This window comes from Podarcis erhardii (genome assembly GCF_964252035.2).
Source record: "Podarcis erhardii genome assembly, chromosome: 5".
NCBI classification, from domain to species: Eukaryota; Metazoa; Chordata; class Lepidosauria; order Squamata; family Lacertidae; genus Podarcis; species Podarcis erhardii.
The window spans coordinates 51,363,934-51,383,858 of record NC_138509.1 but is presented as its reverse complement, the minus strand read 5'-3'; the positions used below and the strand labels follow the sequence as shown (position 1 = coordinate 51,383,858).

At 40.2% G+C, this 19,925-nt stretch overlaps 1 protein-coding gene across 2 annotated transcripts in view; it reads left to right on the top strand.

The window, feature by feature from the left end:
* HABP2 (hyaluronan binding protein 2) overlaps positions 1–19,925 on the top strand; it is a 34,415-nt gene that overhangs the window by 1,159 nt on the left and 13,331 nt on the right. Inside the window, exons 2-7 of one of the 2 annotated variants that reach the window (XM_081863085.1) lie at positions 5,238–5,271; positions 13,408–13,542; positions 14,278–14,388; positions 15,212–15,328; positions 15,773–15,892; positions 17,535–17,706. In XM_081863085.1, coding sequence (XP_081719211.1) covers positions 5,238–5,271; positions 13,408–13,542; positions 14,278–14,388; positions 15,212–15,328; positions 15,773–15,892; positions 17,535–17,706 — 689 coding nt within the window. The remainder of the gene's footprint in view (positions 1–5,237; positions 5,272–13,407; positions 13,543–14,277; positions 14,389–15,211; positions 15,329–15,772; positions 15,893–17,534; positions 17,707–19,925) is intronic. The other variant, XM_081863086.1, reaches the window with a different exon arrangement.

Sequence of the window (19,925 nt, the reverse complement as noted above, 5' to 3'; positions counted from 1 at the left end):
TCAGATGTACATCAGCGACCCAGGCTTCAAAGCCAGGGCACACTATTTCAGCAGAGTGAACTGTGCACACAGAATAGGCGTGAGGCTTGTGGAAGCCTACTACAACTACGGATTTATTAATCATAAATCAGGACAAAGAAACATGTCATCTCTCTTTGTCTTCTCAGAGAGAAAGAAAAAGAAGCAAAAGCTATACACACAATGGAAGTTCCCAGCATACTGTGCTGGAATGTAAGCAGACATGTGACACGCAACAGTTCCATGTCTGCTCCTTAAGGTGGAATGGAAATCTCAACAGTGTGTATATATTCTGGGTGTTTGTGCCTGAAGGCATGGGAAAGAGAGGATAGGTGTTTGACTTAATGGGTGGTAGTGGGATAGGGAGAGTGGGGGGAGGAGGGTGTTTGCATTTGATCCACCCAGTTTCAGTCCCACCCAACTACTCCTCCAAGAGAATGCAGTCACTGACTAAATAATATTGATGTTTCCATTGCTGAATTAAGGAAGTATATAGCCTGAATGTATTTGACAGTACCAACAGTCCATAACATTTAATCCAAGAAAAGTCATAGGTTTACGTCCTGGGGTTAAAGGTTATAGTACACACAGGGCATTAACAATGTCAAGTTTTCTCAGGACCAAGCCAGATGTGTGGGGAATGTAGCAGATATAAAGCAGCAGTGGGAATCTAACTCTTTACACAATAAGAAGTGCACAGTTGTGGAGGAGAGCAGAATCTAGAACCATCTCCTCTCTTATTTCTCTGCTTTTAAGCAGCTTTTGACCAGCTTGGCTCTGACACTAGAGGTGGTGTTGCAAGCATGTAGAAAAAGCCTAAAAGCTGGGGCAATGAGGTACAGCAGAGGAAAAAGAGGCAGGTTTTGCTCCTTTCCTTACATGCTTTCTTTTCTGTTAAGTATAGACATACACACACAAAAACTTGCTATGCGAACATGACAGACACATGTTTAGCCTGCACACAATTGGCACTATGTATACTTATTAGGAACTAAGCCCTGAACTTAGAACTTACTTCTGAGTAGAACTGCTTAAGAGTTGGCTGCAAACATTTACAAAAGGAGTTTGCTCTTTAAAAACGATTGCCAGGCATCTGTTCTGTGCATGCGAGAAAATGTCTTCTGTTCTGCTGCATTGTAACCTATTAGTCTCTAGAGGGGGGAAGCAAGTTGCCAATTCAGCATTGTTCATTGATCAAGGAAACCCAATATGCTCTTTTTACAGGATGGGTCTGGGTCTGCCTGAAGCTACAGGATTGCAAAATGTCTTAGCTAGATGCATTAGCAAATGTTGCACTGATCTCTTATAGAGGGAAAAATTCTTTCTGACCCCTGAAGGCAATCAGCATATGCCCTGAAGCATGAGAGTTCCCTTACAGCTAAAGAGTCTTAATGGGCTTCCATAAGCTTTAAGTCGAGCTGCATAACCTGCATTCTCAGCACAGATAGCAAAAGGTTTGATGATGCAGAAATCTTGTGTCAGGCTCATCGGAAGGCCTGCCTCTTGAGCTGTAACCCAACAGGCTTTGCTGTCCCTGTCTAAATGGAATCTGCCCTGTCAAAGGGACCAAGTATGCAAGCTCAGCTAAAATGGTGCAAAAGGGTATAAATTCTTGCCGTAAAATGAAATTAAATGGTCTGACTTTGGGATAGGGTGTGAGAGAGAACCTTAAACCTGGAGGTGCTACTACTTACAGTATATTTTTAAAAAAAATAAATGTTTCGCTCTATTTTGAATTCTACAATATTTTTATGTAATTTTCTGATTCTTCAGCTTCTTTGTCACCCCCAAAGTAAGTCTCTAAGCCTTAAATTTGTTGAGCAAAGCAGGAAAAAGGTGCTTCGGTGCTCAAGGCTACACTGTAATGTTACTGCAGCATCTGCCTCATTCACATGAAGGGGACTGGTGGTGAAATTTGGTTGTATTTTGATTTTACCTAATTTGCAGCCCCTGAAACAATACCTGAAGAAAAACCAACTATCCTTTGAAACTCTGTTTAGAATGTCATTGTATGGCTTTAAAGGAAACAACCAACCATCACACTTTTCTGAATTTTGTAATGCAGTTCTCCGATGAAATAATGTGTTAAAAATTATGTATATTAGGCAGGCAGAAGTGGCTCATAGGGTGGGGTATAACTGCTATGCTAGTTCCCAACACTGCTGCTTAAAGGGAGGGGAGGCAGCAGGGAGGCTAGCATGGTGCAAAGGCACCAGCAGGAACCCTGGAATGGCCTTGCCAGTGTGTTTGCACCATGGCCACTTCCTTGCTACCTCCCTGTAAGCAACAGCAACACAACTTCTGTGAAGCATCTGCTGAGCCACTTCTGTGGGTAGGAACTTGTGTTTGAATGGCACAGCAAGTTTTATTTTAATGCCAACAGCCGGGGGGGGGGGGGGAGAAGGACCAACATGGCTATCCCTCTGGAAATACCTACAGTTTTGCCATTCTCTCTTATTGTTCCCCAGCAGTGTGGAATTGTTGTTTTTATTTAAGCAGTTTATAAATATGAAAAGGTTGGAAATATTTGTGGTGAAACTTACTTCCATTTTTCTTTTCCTCGGTCGCTATGAAAATACATTTTCTCTTTGCTTTGTATGGCAGACTTTTAAGCACTTTTCGGGTTTCATCTCTTATACAGTGGTACCTCGGGTTAAGAACTTAATTCATTCTGAAGGTCTGTTCTTAACCTGAAGCTGTTCTAACCTGAGGTACCACTTTAGCTAATGGCGCCTCCCTCTGCCGCCGCACAATTTCTGTTCTCATCCTGAAGCAAAGTTCTTAAGCCGAGGTACTATTTCTGGGTTAGCGGAGTCTGTAACCTGAAGCGTCTGTAACCCGAAGCGTCTGTAACCTGAGGCACCACTGTAGTTCCAGACTGAAATGACCTATACTAGGGGAATTTGATTGCACGTGTACAGGTGAATGTGTTACAGCACACAACTCTTAATTTTGCTGTTTTCATTGTATATTATGGCATGATCCAGAACATGGAAAACTTGAGCATTTACCAGGACCCCAAAACAAGCAAAGAGACCAATTTTCTACCAGCATAGCCATAATCTAACTGGACAAGCAGCCCTCTAAGGCTGTATATCCACTGTACATTTAATGCACATTTAAAGCACACCTAGCCCAAGAATCCTGGGAACTGATAGTTTAAGTGTGCTGAGAACTCTACCCCTGTGAGTTGTAAACTCCAATTCCCAGGATATATTTTTTTTGGGGGGAGGCATGGTGTTTGTGCAGCCATAGAGGTCAGAGCACCTTGAGTCTCTATGTCACACCCATTCCAGCTTAAGGGGGCCCATTAGCCACCTTGCACATTTTTAGAATTGAGGAGTAAGATAGAAATATACTGAATGAATGAATGAAATAGCACCAAATTCCAGGTGCTCGGAGTATTGTTATTTTTCATTACCTACGTCCTCCAGGCTCTTTTAAACAAAAATACACCAAACTCTCTAGGGTACAAATTATTCTCTGTAATCTTTGGCTTCTTTTTACCTGAGCAGCACTGTACTTTGGAAAACGTCCCGCATGTTGTCAGGTGAAATTAAGATAATTCCAAGTTTTGACATTTTGAACTGCAACCATTTTTCAAATAAAATTCCAATATATTAATATAGGCTCAGGAATCTCAAAATGATTCTGAAAACAGTTGTTCATTGCATTTTTGAATTAAGTGTTTTTGTCATTGGTTTCCTGAAATAGTGCATTAAAATAAAGCTCCCGAAAGTCTCTCAAACTTCAGAATGAATGTTGTCTCAGCTGTTTACAGAATTAGCATGTATATTATACAAGATTATACACAATTATGGTGTTTAGCATGTTTGTCCCTTAATAAAAATGCAGTATCTAGCTATGCTAGATAGCAGAAACAATTGGTTTTGTGAAATACAGTATCAGTACCTATTTTTTGTTTCCTTTCAAACTTTGAAAGACAAGCCCTCCCTCTTCTGGCTACGTAGAACATAACAAGCAAAAAAGAAATGGACAAGCAAATGAAAGATTGCAAGCTTTAAATGGTGGCATGTGTACTAGCTTGTAGTTCAATAGTAAAATACTGGTTATATATATTCAGGAGCATGCTGAATTTATATACAAGAGTAGCAAGCAAGTGGTAGGTGTCTTAACTTGCGCAGTTAAGCATTCTAGGTGGCTTTAACATGGACTCGGGCGGTGCTGTGGTCTAAACCACAGAGCCTATAGGGCTTGCCGATCAGAAGGTCGGCGGTTTGAATCCCCACGATGGGGTGAGCTCCTGTTGCTCTGCCCCAGCTCCTGCCAACCTAGCAGTTCGAAAGCACATCATAGTGCAAGTTGATAAATAGGTACCGCTCCGGCGGGAAGGTAAACGGCGTTTCTGTGTGCTGCTCTGGTTCGCCAGAAGCAGCTTAGTCATACTGGCCACATGACTGAGAAGCTGTATGCCGGCTCCCTTGGCCAATAAAGCGAGATGAGCGCCACAACCCCAGAGTCGGCCACGACTGGACTTAATGGTCAGGGGTCCCTTTACCTTTACTATAACACAGAGTAAAACAAGCCCAATAGTTATTTCTTCTCCCAAGGCCCCCTGGAAACTGTAGTTATCTGGCAGTGGCTCTTCCCCTCCTTAAGGTGTTTTCCTTAAAGTTGCATTTGTGTATGTATTTATTGCATTTGTGTATTTATTTACTGCATTTATTTCATTTGTGTATGTATTTATTATACCCGGCTAAGCAGTTCTCCCCAGATCTAGTGCTGATACTTTCCCCTTGTTTGTGGATAGTGTCATTTTGAATTAATCAGCACTCAAAGAATGAGTTCACTATTAGTATTCACTATTCATGGGTAGGACTATAAAGCATTTCAGAGAAGTAGAGCCCTAGAAATCTAAATCTGTCTCTCTTCTCCCCTCTCAAATGATCTATCCATTGTCCAGCAGAGATTCTCCACAAAACATAAAGTATTTGTTGAGTTTGTGAGCTGCTTTTAAAATTGTTAAGAGAAAGCTGCATAGAGACGATTTTAAATAAATAAATGTGCAACTTCGTCCTTGAAAACTGCACAGTATTACCGTCTGCATTGTTCAAATGCATTTGCTTTGAGCAACGAGGAAGGGTTTAGGATAATCCAATTTCCAAATGGAGCAGCTTTATTAAAAGGACTTCCCAGGCAGTGCCTAAAATCTGACTTAGTTGGCTTTATACATGTCCATTTTTCTTCTTCTCTTGCAGCTTTCTTATATCCTGTCATTTGACCAGCAAGCTGGTAAGCAATACAACTTCTTCTTTTCCCTTTGTGGCAAATACTTCAGAACATGTGCACTATCATATAGCTAAGGCGGCTATAACTTAATTGAGCAAGAAGCATAATTGGAGGTTTGATTTTAAGCAGCTTAGCAAATCCACTGATTCTGGTGGAATAAGACTTGAAACTTTTGCTGGCAGTGTGGAAAATTAACAGCACAATCTTATACATGTCCTTTTTCAACTGCTCTTTTAAGTGGAGATTTTTTTATTCTAGGCTGTATTTGCTCTGGGTTGCATCCAGCGCAACCCGGGGAGATTTCCCCTTCTCTCCTTTCTCAGGTGCCCTCAAAATCTGCTCTGGAGGATCTTCCAATCCTCTGGAACAGATTTTGGGGGTTGGGGCAGTAAGCACTGTAGGGGAAAGAAGGAGGGGAAAATTTGGTTTCACAGACAGAAATCTGCACTAGCAGAACAACAGCACTGAATATAACCTATTGGGTTTGAAATTGTCTTTATAGGAAATTGTTTGAATTTGTTTTTTATATATCAAATTGTTTTACATATATTTCTATTACTGATGTTTCTATTGTTCAATTACTTTGAGATGTTTCACAGGAAATGATTCCTAAATGGGAATAAATAAGTAAATAAATGTCTACTCGGAAGTCAGTCCCATCGAGTTCAATACGGCATACTTCTGAGTAGACATGTATTGGAGAATACTGAACATTATATTCTGGTGGTTGGTAAGTCTGACGCAAAAGCAGTAATGAATTAATAGGAGATAAAATATTTATTACATGTTATGGAAAGGGATGTGCTTTACTTCCTGTATTAAAGTTAACAGAGTTTGGAATAAATTTATGTCAAAAACTATGTAATACTTCTCTGAGGCACCCTTCACATACTATGAAAAATATGTTTATACAAAAAGCATCAATCCTTACATTATTTTGGAATGACACATTAAAATATAAGGTTGGGCCATCATTTTCTATTTGTCATCTTGTACTTTTTGAAAACTATATTATATACAAAATGGTACAACTTTGTTCAGCTCGAGACCTTTACTAACCTTAGAAATAAACAGTCCAACTTCTTGGACTAGGGATGGAGAAGAAATTCTACTCAGTTACTATTTAAAGGCAAACCTAAGTAATTCAAAACAGTATAATAACTGAAATCCTTCAAAATTCACACTCCGAATTTTGCAATGCAGTTGTCCAATCAAATAATGTGTGCAAAAATGCAAACAGTAGGGTAAAATAAGCATCAAAAAGCATATATTAGTGAAAATAATATACACAAATGCATTGTATTGGTGGCGACATTGCTTTGCAAAAATGGGTCCATCAGGATAAATTTGTGCTAAAAAGCTGGTGAATTTTCATGAAGACTTAGTAAATAAAGGAACTCCAAGGTGGCACAGGCTTCATTGGGATGGTTCAGAGATATAACAGCAGTTCTCTATGGTAGAGTGGTTCTTTTCTCTGGAACAGGGTTTCTATAAATGAATGAATCAGAGAGTATTGATCAGAAATTCACTAATTGATTCACAGCTCAAACAACATACAAAAATGCAGATGAAAGTATAAGCAGTTTAAAAGATCGTCCAAGTCCTCAAAGCTAATTTCAAGCTTTTAAAGTCAATCTCTGCCTATCAACTACAGTAACAGAGAGGAGGGTCTTTTTTGTACTACACAGAAGAAAGTTATGCTTTGAAAATACATGTAGGATGTCTCATTTAATTTTGTGTAATAGTCACATTTCAGTGACAAATGTCAAATCACTGCATCTTTAAGTGTGTTAAGATTTTTCTGCATTTACAGAGAATGAAGGCTGTGATTCTGTAATATGTTAAAATAAGCCAATGTATCAGAATTTGAGTGTTAATTATGTGCTTAGATATTTTTTAAAAAAACAATGTTGCTTTTACTTTACAAAACCAATGGCTTGTTATGAATAATTTAAATGAATGGAACAGACACACTTCTTAAATAAAAGATATTAGATCCACAAAGTTATTTAGTACTGAGGAACTAGTGTAGAGGAGTAATAAAAAATGTTTCATGGAATGTATTCCAATTTGCCTTCATGTGTGAAGGTCAATATCACCTTACAGTAAAAAGAGGATTTTTATTTTTCGCAATAAAACCCTAACTTGGCAACAGAATTTATGCCAAAGGGAAAAACCAAGGAACTGAGGTGCAATCCTGCACACACTGTGGAGTAAATCCATTTTGAAAAATTAGATTTACATTTGAATAGACATGGTCAGAACTGGAGTGAAACGCTATTAAGTAGTGTGCATATGATACTACACTGAGACATTCTCAAGGTCATTTGAAAGAGGTAAAATATAAGGAGATGTCCCTGTAAAGGGGAAGGAGAAGACAACTATGAAGAAGGAACAGTCTTCCTATCATTAGCAGACAATATGGTGGGATACCACTGTTTTGCTGCTGCATACTGGAAGGTAGAGGGAGAGGGGGAGACAGAAACAGGGGCACCAGTTGAGCCAATCTGGTGCTCCTGCCATTATATACTGACCTCACTGCCCTCTCACTCCTCCTCCTAAACCTCCCAGGAAGTAGCAGTGGTGCAGTAAACCAAAGGTCAGGTGAGTGTCAGCATTCCACCATGCTGTCTATTGATTCATATTTATCGCTACTGCCTGAGGTAAAACTACTAAGCAGGACCTACCTTTGTATAGCTTAAAAAACAGGTTGCAATTTCCCCCAATCACTTTATGCTAAAAACATGAGGGAACGTCGTCATCTTGGGTAACTATATGATTCACACATTCAAGTTCTTCCTTTCCAAAATAATCCTTATTGAAACCTAATCCTTCTGCAGTTTGACTCAGGGCTGGTTTACATTTTATGGCTGTCATGTGGAAGCTACTGTAGTCATTCTACAGTGGTGCCTTGGTTGTCAAACGTAATCCGCTCCAGAAGACCATTCGACTTCTGAAACATTTGACAACCAAAGCGCAATGGGTGGTCAGCAAGTGCAATTGAGAAAATTGAGAAACATGCCTCAGAAGCCGTTCGACTTCTGAGGCGGGTTCGAAAATGGAATCATCCACTTCCGGGATTTCAGTGAAAACCAAAACATTATACTTCCGATTACAGATAGGTAGCCGTGTTGGTCTGCCATGGTCAAAACAAAATAAAAAAATTCCTTCCAGTAGCACCTTAAAGACCAACTGAGTTAGTTCTAGGTATGAGCTTTCGTGTGCATGCACACGAAAGCTCATACCTAGAACTAACTCAGTTGGTCTTTAAGGTGCTACTGGAAGGAATTTTTTTATTTTATTATACTTCCAAGACGCTGGAAAACTGAGGTACCACTGTGTATGGTGCCTGATATCACAAAGCAAGGCAGTTTTGTTCAGAAGCTCATCAAATGGATAAGGGAAGGAGTTTTTTCTTGCCATACCAATGAAAATGTTCCAAGAGGAAAGTTTAACTGCCGTGGTGAAATCATCTACTCATTTGTGAGCACATTAGTGGATGCCACACAGAACCAGTGACTTTCATGTGATACTGCCATGTGTAAACAATTGCCATAATAATGTACCTATATTTCACAATAAATTCATAGGTTCATCATGCTTATTAGAGATGTGCAACTGATACCGCTGGCTCCTGAATTGATTCCGGACAATTTGGACAAAAATTTTGCTTGTTAAATGCAAATGGACATTGTTTGCCCAGATATATACTCTTCCCTTATCTTAATACCCATTGTACCTTCGATAGTAAAGTGGTAAATTAGGCAAGTATTGTGTTTTTAATCTTATAAAGTTATACCCATTATTAACACCTTAAATGAATTTCTAGCTTTAAAGATAGTATTTTTATTTTCTATCTGACTGTGGAAGTCTGGTGAGATTGGCTGCTCCTAAATTGGCATTTTAAATTAGTTCAGGCTCCTTGAAGTGACTTAGGTTAGAAGCTAATCCTTACATTTCCTAGGAACAATGTGAAAAAGGAATCTTCTTCCCCATGAAAATGTTGTATTTCACCCCATCTCTGGAGAACTGTTGTTCTGTCATGTGTATATCTGAATCCTATCAATTTTTATGTTTTAGAATCAGCTCAGTATAGTGCCATCATAGAGACAGAAGTATTTTAAAACTTTTTTGTGTTTTTTTATGAGGTCTGCTCTATTTCAGCTTTTCCTATCTCTCTAAAGATTAGCAATTAAAATACACAAGAGGGACTTGTTGAAAATATTAACATATCAAAATGCTCCTATTCAGGGTGCCAGACACGCTCGTTTGCAGGATACTCAATTTCATTTTCCGCCCTCCATTTTCTCCACCCACCCCACCAGTCAGCCAGCATTCTGTATCCACTCAACATGCTCATTTTTCACTGGGCTGCTTTGGGAATCTATCCTGACATAACTTTTCTAAATGCTTTTTGTACATCTGCAACCTTTAGTGTTCCCCCAAGCCTGTGGGTGCCTCTCTCTTTTGTACATCTACTTCTGTTTTGGCTATGTAGGGATCCACACTTAAAGAACATGTTTCCTATTAGTATATAGGATCCCTGGACTCATATACCATAGACTGGTGTCATTCTGCAAGTTCAAACTCACCCAGTGAACCTAAATGTTTTGAAACATTGCTGACGGTAAGAGGATTAGGTATAGGACCACCTACTTCCAAGAAAATTGCTGGGTGGGTTGGAGGCAAGGTATTACCTCCCTTGCTAAAGATTATATTATTCTCTGTACATTTTTACCATATAAAGATAAAGAGAGGAGCACTGGAAGCTGACAAATGTCTGAGATATGCCTCAGGAGTAACCTCAGTCCGAGCGCATGACTCTGTAAAAAGTGGGAACCTCCAGTCCCATCAGGTGAAGTGTTCAGTGGCCATTCTATAACCTAAAATAGATTATCAGGCCACATCCAGGCTAGCAAACAAATGGTATGGCCACTTAACTACTTTCACTTCAAAATTCACAGTTAAACAGAAGAAGAAGAAAACTGTAGGGCTTGGAGCAGAAAGCCTGGAGCCCTACTTATGTAGTTTTTTAATGTCTGAAATAATGTAGGAGGGTGTATCAAAAATGAATGAATCAAAAATGACTTTCATTGAAATTTACCTGCTCAAAGAGAAGATTTGTTTTGATGATAATTATCAACCCTGAAGAAGGATTTTTATTCAAAACTCATTGGGAGTCTCAAATATTGACTCACAATGTTACCTTTGTGTCATTGTTGAAGATTAAAGTCCATATCTGGGAGTCAGTTACTACCAATGTTCGAAGGGGCTTCACTTGTCCCTTTCAAAAAAAGTAAACCTCACACCTATATTGGCAAGTTATGTATATTATCTTATAAGTGCATGCTATCCATTTCTAATGTTTGTTCATGATATCTATTCATAGGCTTCCTATTGGAATGATTAATGACTTCTCTATGTGTGTAATCATAGATTTAGAACTAGATTAAGCAGACACAGCAGATTGTTCCTGTCAAAATTAGCTGACTGAAATGGTCTGAACCCAGATATAAACTTCTGTCTGCTTCTGCCAGCTTTGTGGGTTGAATTTTCATTAGCAATTACTGAACAAAATGATCCAAATAGAAATGTTCACAGAAAGAGGAACAAAGAAAGACCAACAACTGTGTGAAACATACTGAAATGGAAGTTCTGAATGGCAGGTGCTATCATGCAGCTGGCTCAAATGATGTCACCCAACATTTCATCAGGAACTAAGAAACGCAAGTTAGACAAAAAATAATAATAATCAAGGAGAAGTCCTCAAGGGGGGAGAAACTATCAAGATGGCCTCAAAGGATCCAAAAATGGATCCTTTGTTCAGAAAAGGGGAAAAGTCCTGTTTGTTTCATCTGTACTGTAGAATGTCTGGATGACATGCAGATGTTAAAAGTACATGTGGAGCCAAAGGCACCTTCACTTAGATGAAGTTTAATAAATAAACAGAGGAAAATCTAACTTCTTGAAAATCCTCCCACGCGATGTCAGCTTGAAGTCTCCCTTTGGTTTCCTCTGCTTTTCTATTGTATCACATTAAAGTTTATTTGCTCAGTGAAGACAATGGCCTTATCTTGGAATGAGATCCTTATTCCTCCGCCCGGCGTGCACTCCTGCAGCACTTTCATATTGCAAAGACTCAACTCTTGTGAAATAATGAGCGAAGAAAAGAAGTCTTGACTTGACATAACGATAAATGAGGTGAAACTTTTTTTTTTTTTTTTTTTTGCCGTCAAGATACCAGGGTTGGCACATAGAAAAAAAGAAAGTACTATTTTAATATGAAATATAAAGCATCCATTGTACAAAAAGTATTTTTTTTTTCATCAGAAGCAAAGGAAGAATAAAGATAAAGGCTGCAACAGAATGAATGAGTTGAGAAAACTAAGATAATACCGTTGATAATCAGTTCAAGGCAAAGCGCTATCCACCAGGCCATCGGCCCAGCCCTAGGGGAGAGCTTTTAAAAGTGTCCCTGTATGCTTTTTCGCTCTCCTCATTACCATACCTGCTCTTTGAAACTCACCGGTGGTTCCAACAAACTGCAGTGACACCTGCCGGAAAGAGCGGATGACCCGTCTTAATCAACTACTTCTGTGAAAAGTCTATGGAAAGAACTGCCGTCCCATCTTCACTTTGCTGTTCTGAAAGCTATTTGTCAATGGGTATCCTGAGAGCCATGGCTATGAACAAAGATCTGTTTCTGTGCATTGGAAATGTGGCACCATGATCAAAGCTAAGGAGAATCTCCCACTTGTTCCCTTTGTTCGTGAATATGTCCCTTCTCTTATGCGGCTACGAAGACTGGAATAATTATCTGTACTTTATCGTACTACTTGTATTCTAGTAGTGTGATTTCGGCAGTCCCTGAGTGGGATTGGGACCCTAAAGCAGTCTATATACTTTCTCCTGGCCCAAAGACCATTAGCAAAGTTGCAGTGACCTTGCAGGAGTGTGCGAGTAGTCTCGACTTATGAGGGGGATAAAAATAAGCTGGCTGGACAATGCAGGTAAAGAAAATAAATGAGCATTAAAAGTTGCAATGTAAGTGCTAAAACCAATAGAAGCTTTGTCATAGACTGGGATGGAACTGCATCCTATGATGGAACTGTGTTCTTCAGCCATGTGCTAGGCAGACTAAAAAATATACAGATATAAATATTTAGGATAAGATTGCTGTTTAAATGGAGGTTTCAAAATGTCACATTCTTTGTTGAAATGCCATTTTAAATAAAAATTGTAAATATATATTTTATGTGTGAGGTAAAGTACCATTGTTTTGAGCAGATCAGGTTGGTAAATGCCCATGTCTTCAGTCATCACAAGTGTGTTTGCAACTGCATGCACATTCACATGACCATAAGACTAAAGCCCACTTCCAAAGATACAATTGAAATTGCCACATTAATTCTGTATGATGAGTATTTTCTTTTTATAAGCTCTCAAAACTGCTATCTATTTATAACACATTCATGTGAGCTCTAGTTATTAGGAATTCACCAGGAAGGATAAACATACTAGCTTTCATCAAATAATAAAGACAAATATTCAAACAAAGGATGTGCCATAGAAAACTGACACGGTAAGAATGAGCTTATGTGACTTCATCATGTTCAGTATTGTGAGAATTGAACTGGAGTTCCATTGTTCCCTATGGGATGCAATTAGATGCATTGTCTCAGTGGCAAAATAATTAGTCTGGATAATGACCTCTAGTGTGGAAGATTTAAGGTCAGAACCCTGCTCAGCTATAAAACGCATTTTGTAGCCTAGGACATATCATTTTCTCTGAATCTCATCTTCTGTTGTAAAGGTAAAATAAATTAAGGATGTATTGTTGACCTGGCCTGAGCCTACAGCGATCACCTGGACTTTATGTATTGCATTTATTTTTTTATTATATGTATATTCTGTCTTTCCTCCAAGGAGCTCTAAACAGTGCCAATACCCCAATGTTATCTCCAGATCAACCAACCTTTGAGGTAGATTAAGCTTAGAGATAGCAACTGGCCCAAGCTCATTCAAATGTAGTAGGACCTCTTATAGAAAAAGTGCTTCCAGTTACTTCCGAGGTCTGCTACATAAGTAAGTATTTTCTGAAATACTTCTTGAAATGCTATTTCATAATTCACGTAGTAGTATGGTCTATAGGTGCAGCTGACAGCTATTACTATGAATACATCGATGAAGATGCACAGCCAATGCAGGATAATACCAGATATGACCTCCCTGCTATACATCCTGACTGGTTTCATGAATACATCAGTTATGAAGGTATTTTACTGGGTCACACTTTGTGATGGGGAAGTGTGGGGTTGGGGAGAATTGAAAACTATTTCCAGGGTAACAGGAATTGCTATACTGGTTGTTATTAATGGATTGTCTATTATTGTAATACTGTAGTAAAGGATCTAAACTTCATCTACTGACAGAACAAATACAGACTCTGCAACTCACTTTGGATTCTAGCAACTTTTAAGTAGCTTCATTCTTTTCAACTTAAATTCCATCTATACTTGTAAAACAGAGAGATGTGAGATATAGTTATTTCTGTGTTGATACAGCTCCCAAGATCCAGCAGCTTTTATTATGAATATGAGCTCATCTGTGTCCTTTTATAATTAGCATGGGGTGCTACACCATGGTTTATGTCATATGTAGAAAATCTGAATGAAGGAAACCCTTATATTTTCCACAAAATGTCCGATACTTTTCTGAGATTGTATAGAGCTCTATCTAGAGATGGCAGCTGTGGATGAACGCAGAGATGGCTAGTGATCTACTATGTGTTATGCTTGTTCCACTATTTGACTGTGCATACTAGTTGACACCTGCAATCTAGATGTTCTCTGTGTAAACCAGCAATTTTGGCAAATATTATTGGCTTGAACTGACTGTTAAAATAATAAACTGGGTAATCCAATCCATGACTGCTTTTAGAAAACCTTAGTTGCACACATGCAGCAAGCTAATTGTAAAATAAACTTCAGCTTTCCACTCCCTGTCTAGAAAACCCATGCCTGGAGATGCCATGCCAGAATAATGGTGTGTGTGAAAGGAAAAGAAACAGGTATACATGTCGCTGCCCCGAGCCATATGAAGGGTCTAAGTGTGAGAATGGTAAGCAGAATTTTCATAGTGTTAGATAAAGCTGAGTGGGACATTGTCTTTCAAGGAACTTGATAGCTACTTTATTTGAATTGTTATGGTCACAAGTGCATACTTACTGTATTTATGTTTTGGACAGAAAATATTTTATTGGCATTCCATCTTAATAAGATAGTATGGTTTTACTGCAAATTTAGGAGACTTGCCAGAAGCTTCAAGCTTAGATCTATAGGGTGTTTTTTTTATTCTATTGTGTTTGTCACATTCCCCTCACCCCAAAAAAAGAAAAATCACAAAAAAAGAAATCCCCAGTGCTGATCTCCAACATATATAAAAAGTCACCTATATATATTTGTTGACTATATTTCTTTGGTTGTGGGTGGTTGCTATCTTCAATGAACTTCATAATAATATACTCAGATGTGGTAGACTATATACTCCTTACTTTATTCAGCTGAATGCTTCAAGCTCTTGCCATGCAAAATCAGGTCCACAGAAGGATCAAGGCTGGAAAGGAAATGGAAGGGATCCAAACCACAAAGAGCAAAGGCATAGTCCTAGAATAATCTTCATCAACCTCGTACCCTCCAGGTTTTTCATAAGTCCCAGGCACCAGGCTGGTGAAAGCTGCCCTAGAAAACAAATGATAAAGCCTGGCTTTTTGGGGTGGCAGCAGAGGGGTGGTATTTATGGTTTCACAGAGATAGGAGCAAGGACCATGGAAACGTTTATTGGGAAGGCTTCTGAGTAAAGACACATAGAGTTTGACAATGAATGAACTATAGAGAGATAACCTTAACACACTTGTCCATTTTATTTATATCATGCAACATAGTGAAAAGCACATGTGAAAGGATCAACTGCAATAGAGGAGATTGCCTTATAAGCTTAAGAGCGCCTTATTATAGATGCCATTGCAAACACCCCTACAAAGCACCATTCTGTGACAAAGGTGAGTACCAAACTTGAGGGATATGGTTACTATCAGACATTTGTCTTACTGCTGCCCTATATGCCTAAGAATGAACCAAAGAATGAATCATCACCTTTGATCTCCAAATTTGCTCACCAAATTGTGGCAGTTGCTTCCTATCGTGTTAGTATTTCTAAAATTCAGACAGAAGTACTTCCTCCTTTTTACAAGGGGCTCAAGAAGGCTAGGGTGAAGCTATCTCACTGTGTAGGGATGTTTGTAGGGAGACTGATAGCACCACCTGGTGAGCTTTGATGAGGAATTTGACGGTGGGCTTCCCACATCCATACCTGTGCCACTATGCTTTGCTTTGCTTTCCTTTTCTGCCTATAAAGGTATTTCTTCCTGGTTAGCGCTTTGTTCATGCAAGCTATGAATCTTACTTAAATGCTCTGTTTTGTTTGGTTTTCTGGAAACTAACAGCACAGTCATCTTGCCGACCAAATCCTTGCAAAAATGGGGGCATCTGTCAACGGCATCGGATAAGGTCCAAGTTCAGCTGCAAGTGTCCTGAGCCATTCAAAGGAAGGCTTTGCGAAATAGGTGAGGGATCCAGTTCTGGCCTTTTGGCTATTTTCCTACGGATTTACCAAGAACAGGGATCTGTGAATGCCTCTAAGCACATAAGACTGTGCTGCAGAATTTGGCACATGGAAGTGGTTTGGTCCTCATCCTTGTTGCCATTGGCATGCAGAAAGTAGATTCAAGATGCCCAGATTTGCACTTTTACGAAAGCTGAAGCTCAAAACAACAAATTGAGCTATAAATGAAGGAGGAAATGGGGAAGGAGTCTGCTTAAACGTTGTTAGGTTGGGTCTGCTTAGATGAAATGAGAATCACTGTGAGATAATCGGTCAGATCCACAGCATACATTTAAAGCACATTTATACCAGCTTTATCTGTTGATGGACAGCCACCCTGACTCAGCCCCAGACACACTGACCAGATGCTTGGAAGCTGTGGCTGGATGGCTGCGTGGGAGCCAGTTAAAGTTAAATCCTTCGAAGACAGAGGTCCTCTGGCTGGGTCAGGACAACATGGGGTTGGGGGACCAACTCTCATCTCTTGTGGGGGCTCAATTTGTGCCAGCGCCTTCTATCAAGAGTTTGGGTGCAACCTTTGACGCCTCCCTTTCTATGGAGGCGCAGGTTGCAGCCACAGCAAAGGTGGCATTTTTCCATCTCCACCGTATTAAGCAGTTGGTCCCTTACCTTTCTCGCCCTGATCTGGCCACAGTCATCCATGCAACGGTCACCTCCAGGCTTGATTATTGTATCTCACTCCACACGGGGCTGCGCTGGAAGCTGACCCAGAAACTCCAGGGTGGCAGAATGCCGCAGCAAGGCTCCTTACGGGGTCCTTGCCACAGGATCACATTCATCCAGTGCTTTACCAACTGCGCTGGCTCCCGGTGGAGTACAGGGTCAGGTTTAAGGTGCTGGTTTTGACCTTTAAAGCCCTATGCAGCCTAGGACCCTCATACCTACGGGACCACCTCTCCTGGGATGCCCCATAAATAACAACACTTTGGAGGTCCCGAGCCTCAAGGAGGTTAGATTGGTCTCCACTAGGGCCAGGGCCTTTTCCGCACTGGCCTCGACTTGGTGGAACACTCTGTCACAAGAGACCAAGGCCCTGCGGGATTTGACATCTTTCCGCAGGGCCTGCAAGATGGAGCTGTTCCGCCTGGCCTTTGGCTTGGACTCACTCTGACCCTTTATATGGGATCTGGTATATAAATTTTCCCTTGGCTTTTTTGCTGGCCCATGTAGCAGCAGCATGGATAGCTGGCTCGGGTGAATATCTGATGTTTCCTCCCTTTATGGTCTTGATTTATGTGCTACTACTAAACTGAGGCTGTATTTTAAGCCATATTTTAATAAACTGTTTTGTTTTGTTTTTCTATTACGTTTTATTGTAATTTATATTCAGTGTTAGCCGCCCTGAGGGTGGGGTATAAATAAAAATGTATTATTATTATTATTATTTATTATTTAACTGTCATGGCTTCACCCAAAGAATTGTGGGAACTGCAGTTTACTCACCCCACAACTAAGGTATCCAGCACCTTAACAAACGACAGATCCCAGGTGACTTTTCAAGTAGTGTAAGAGTGCTTTAAATGAATGGTGTAGGGGTGGGCAGGTGAGAGAGCACATTTCTTATGAAGGCAATCCTTTTGTAGGACCTGATGACTGTTTTGAAGAAAATGGCATTTCATACAGAGGAAATGTTAGTCAAACAATTCTCCATAAGACCTGCCTTCACTGGAATTCTCACCGTCTCCTGGAGTGGAATTATAATGCATTTATTGAAGATGCTGCCTCTTATGGCCTTGGTGACCATAACTTCTGCAGGTAATCTACTGCTCATTCATCAAGGAAGGCTTTCTTTCTCCCACTTCCATGAATGTCAATGCCATGCACACAAATACGTCTGCTCCTCCCACTCCAAAAATGCAGTATCTGCATGAGCTATATCAGTGTAAATCAATTACATTTCTTTTCTGTGATCTTCATTGCAAATAATTACTGATTCTTCTTGGCTACCAAGACACCAAGGCTATTACCCCAACACTGTGATGGTTGTCTTTACGACTTCACCTTGGAAATAATGACCACTGTCATAGGAACTAACTCCTAGGAGCCGAAGGGACCCCACCCAAATAAAATATTTCAGGGGGCTGCACCCCCCAAAGCTGAAGGTCATTGTCATTCAAATAGGGTGTGTGAACCATGTCATGTGATCAATTATGTGGAGTGGGGCTTAGCTGCCCCCCCCCAATATTTTATTCAAGTTGGCACCCCTGACCACTGTTGTTTATGTCTCTGATAGCTGGAGATATACACATTAAAAAGGTAAAGGTACCCCTGACCGTTAGGTCAAGTCGCAGACGACTATGGGGTTGCGGCGCTCATCTCGCTCTATAGGCCGAGGGAGCCAGCGTTTGTCCACAGACAGCTTCTGGGTCATGTGGCCAGCATGACTAAGCTGCTTCTGGTGAACGAGAGCAGCGCACAGAAATGCTGTTTACCTTCCCACCGGAGCTACCTATTTATCTACTTGCACTTTGTGCTTTTGAACTGCTGGGTGGGCAGGAGCAGGGACCGAGCAATGGGAGCTCACCCCGTCACGGGGATTTTAACCGCAACCCTAGGCTCTGTGGTTTAAACCACAGCGCCACCTGCGTCCCTTGATATACACATTACCAGGTAGTTATTAATGCTGATAGGTTGCTGGCAAAGATGTATGTTATGCATTTACGCAACTCAATAAGTGATGCCAGTGTTTGTTGGTTGTACAAAAACTTATCACTTACTGGTAGGCAGTGTGAACTGTAAAAATGTTGCCATTCCTAATAATGCTTGTGCTCATGGGCAGGCAGTCTCCTCCTGGCACAAATGGATAATGCTCTGTGGTGTGACAGGTAACCAGTTACAGATTCTCCATCTTTCACAAAACTAGAATTTGTGGACATCCAAGGAAGTGGAATGTTGGGAAATTCAGGACAGATAAAAGAAAGTGCTTCTTCAGACCGTGCATAGTTAAACTATGGAACTCACTCCACATTGATGGCCACTAATTTGGATGTTTTAAAAGAGGATTAGACAAATTAATGGCTACTAGCCATGATGGCTATGCTCTGCCTCCATGGGCAGAGGCAGTATGTTTCTGAATATCAGTTGCTGAAAACTGCAGGAGTACTCTTGAGACCATATAACACCAGTCCTGAAAGACCTACGTTGGCTCCCAGTATGTTTCAAATTCAATAATTTTTATTAACCAGCCAATCAAATCAAATTAAATCGCATCACATAAATTCCGAATTACAAAGCCGAATTTTAAATTTTGTTGGGGGGACCCATATTTCAAGATCCGAAGGGGGATTCTGATCATCTTCTTGCTACTGCATTAATGTCCAAATCAATCCAAATCAGTCCAAACAGAGTTCATAATTCTATCCAGTCTTATCTTGCTGTTTCCACATCACATCTTGTTCATATATTTTCTTTTTTTCCCTTTATGATCTATTCTGATAGTCTCCTTAAACCGATAAACACCAATAATAATCCTGTGTGAATTTTGCGTTCTTCCAATCCTCAAATCGAGATGGTTTCCATATATCATCACCTTCATAGATAACAGCGCTCTTTCCATCATTAATTACAGAAGTTTCATTCTTAAGTCCCACTGAGGAGTTTCACCCACAATATAAAAACAGCTCTATTTCTCTATTTCTCCTCTCAGACTTAAGAACTTCCCAATATGGCGACGGCATTTTTAACTGCGTCATTCCAAAGCTCTTATACATTCCACACTCTTCTTAAAACATGCTTTGGTTTGAAAGTTTATCTCCACACAGCCTTAAATCCACAGCTTAAGTCCTTAAAACGACAATTCTGACTCATGAGGCTCCCAGTACGTTTCCGAGCACAATTCAAAGTGTCGGTGCTGACATTTAAAGCCTTAAACAGCCTCGGCCCCATATAATCTGAAGGAGCGTCTCTACCCCCGTCATTCAGCCCAGACACTGAGGTCCACTTCTGAGGGTCTTCTGGTGGTACCCTCACTGCAA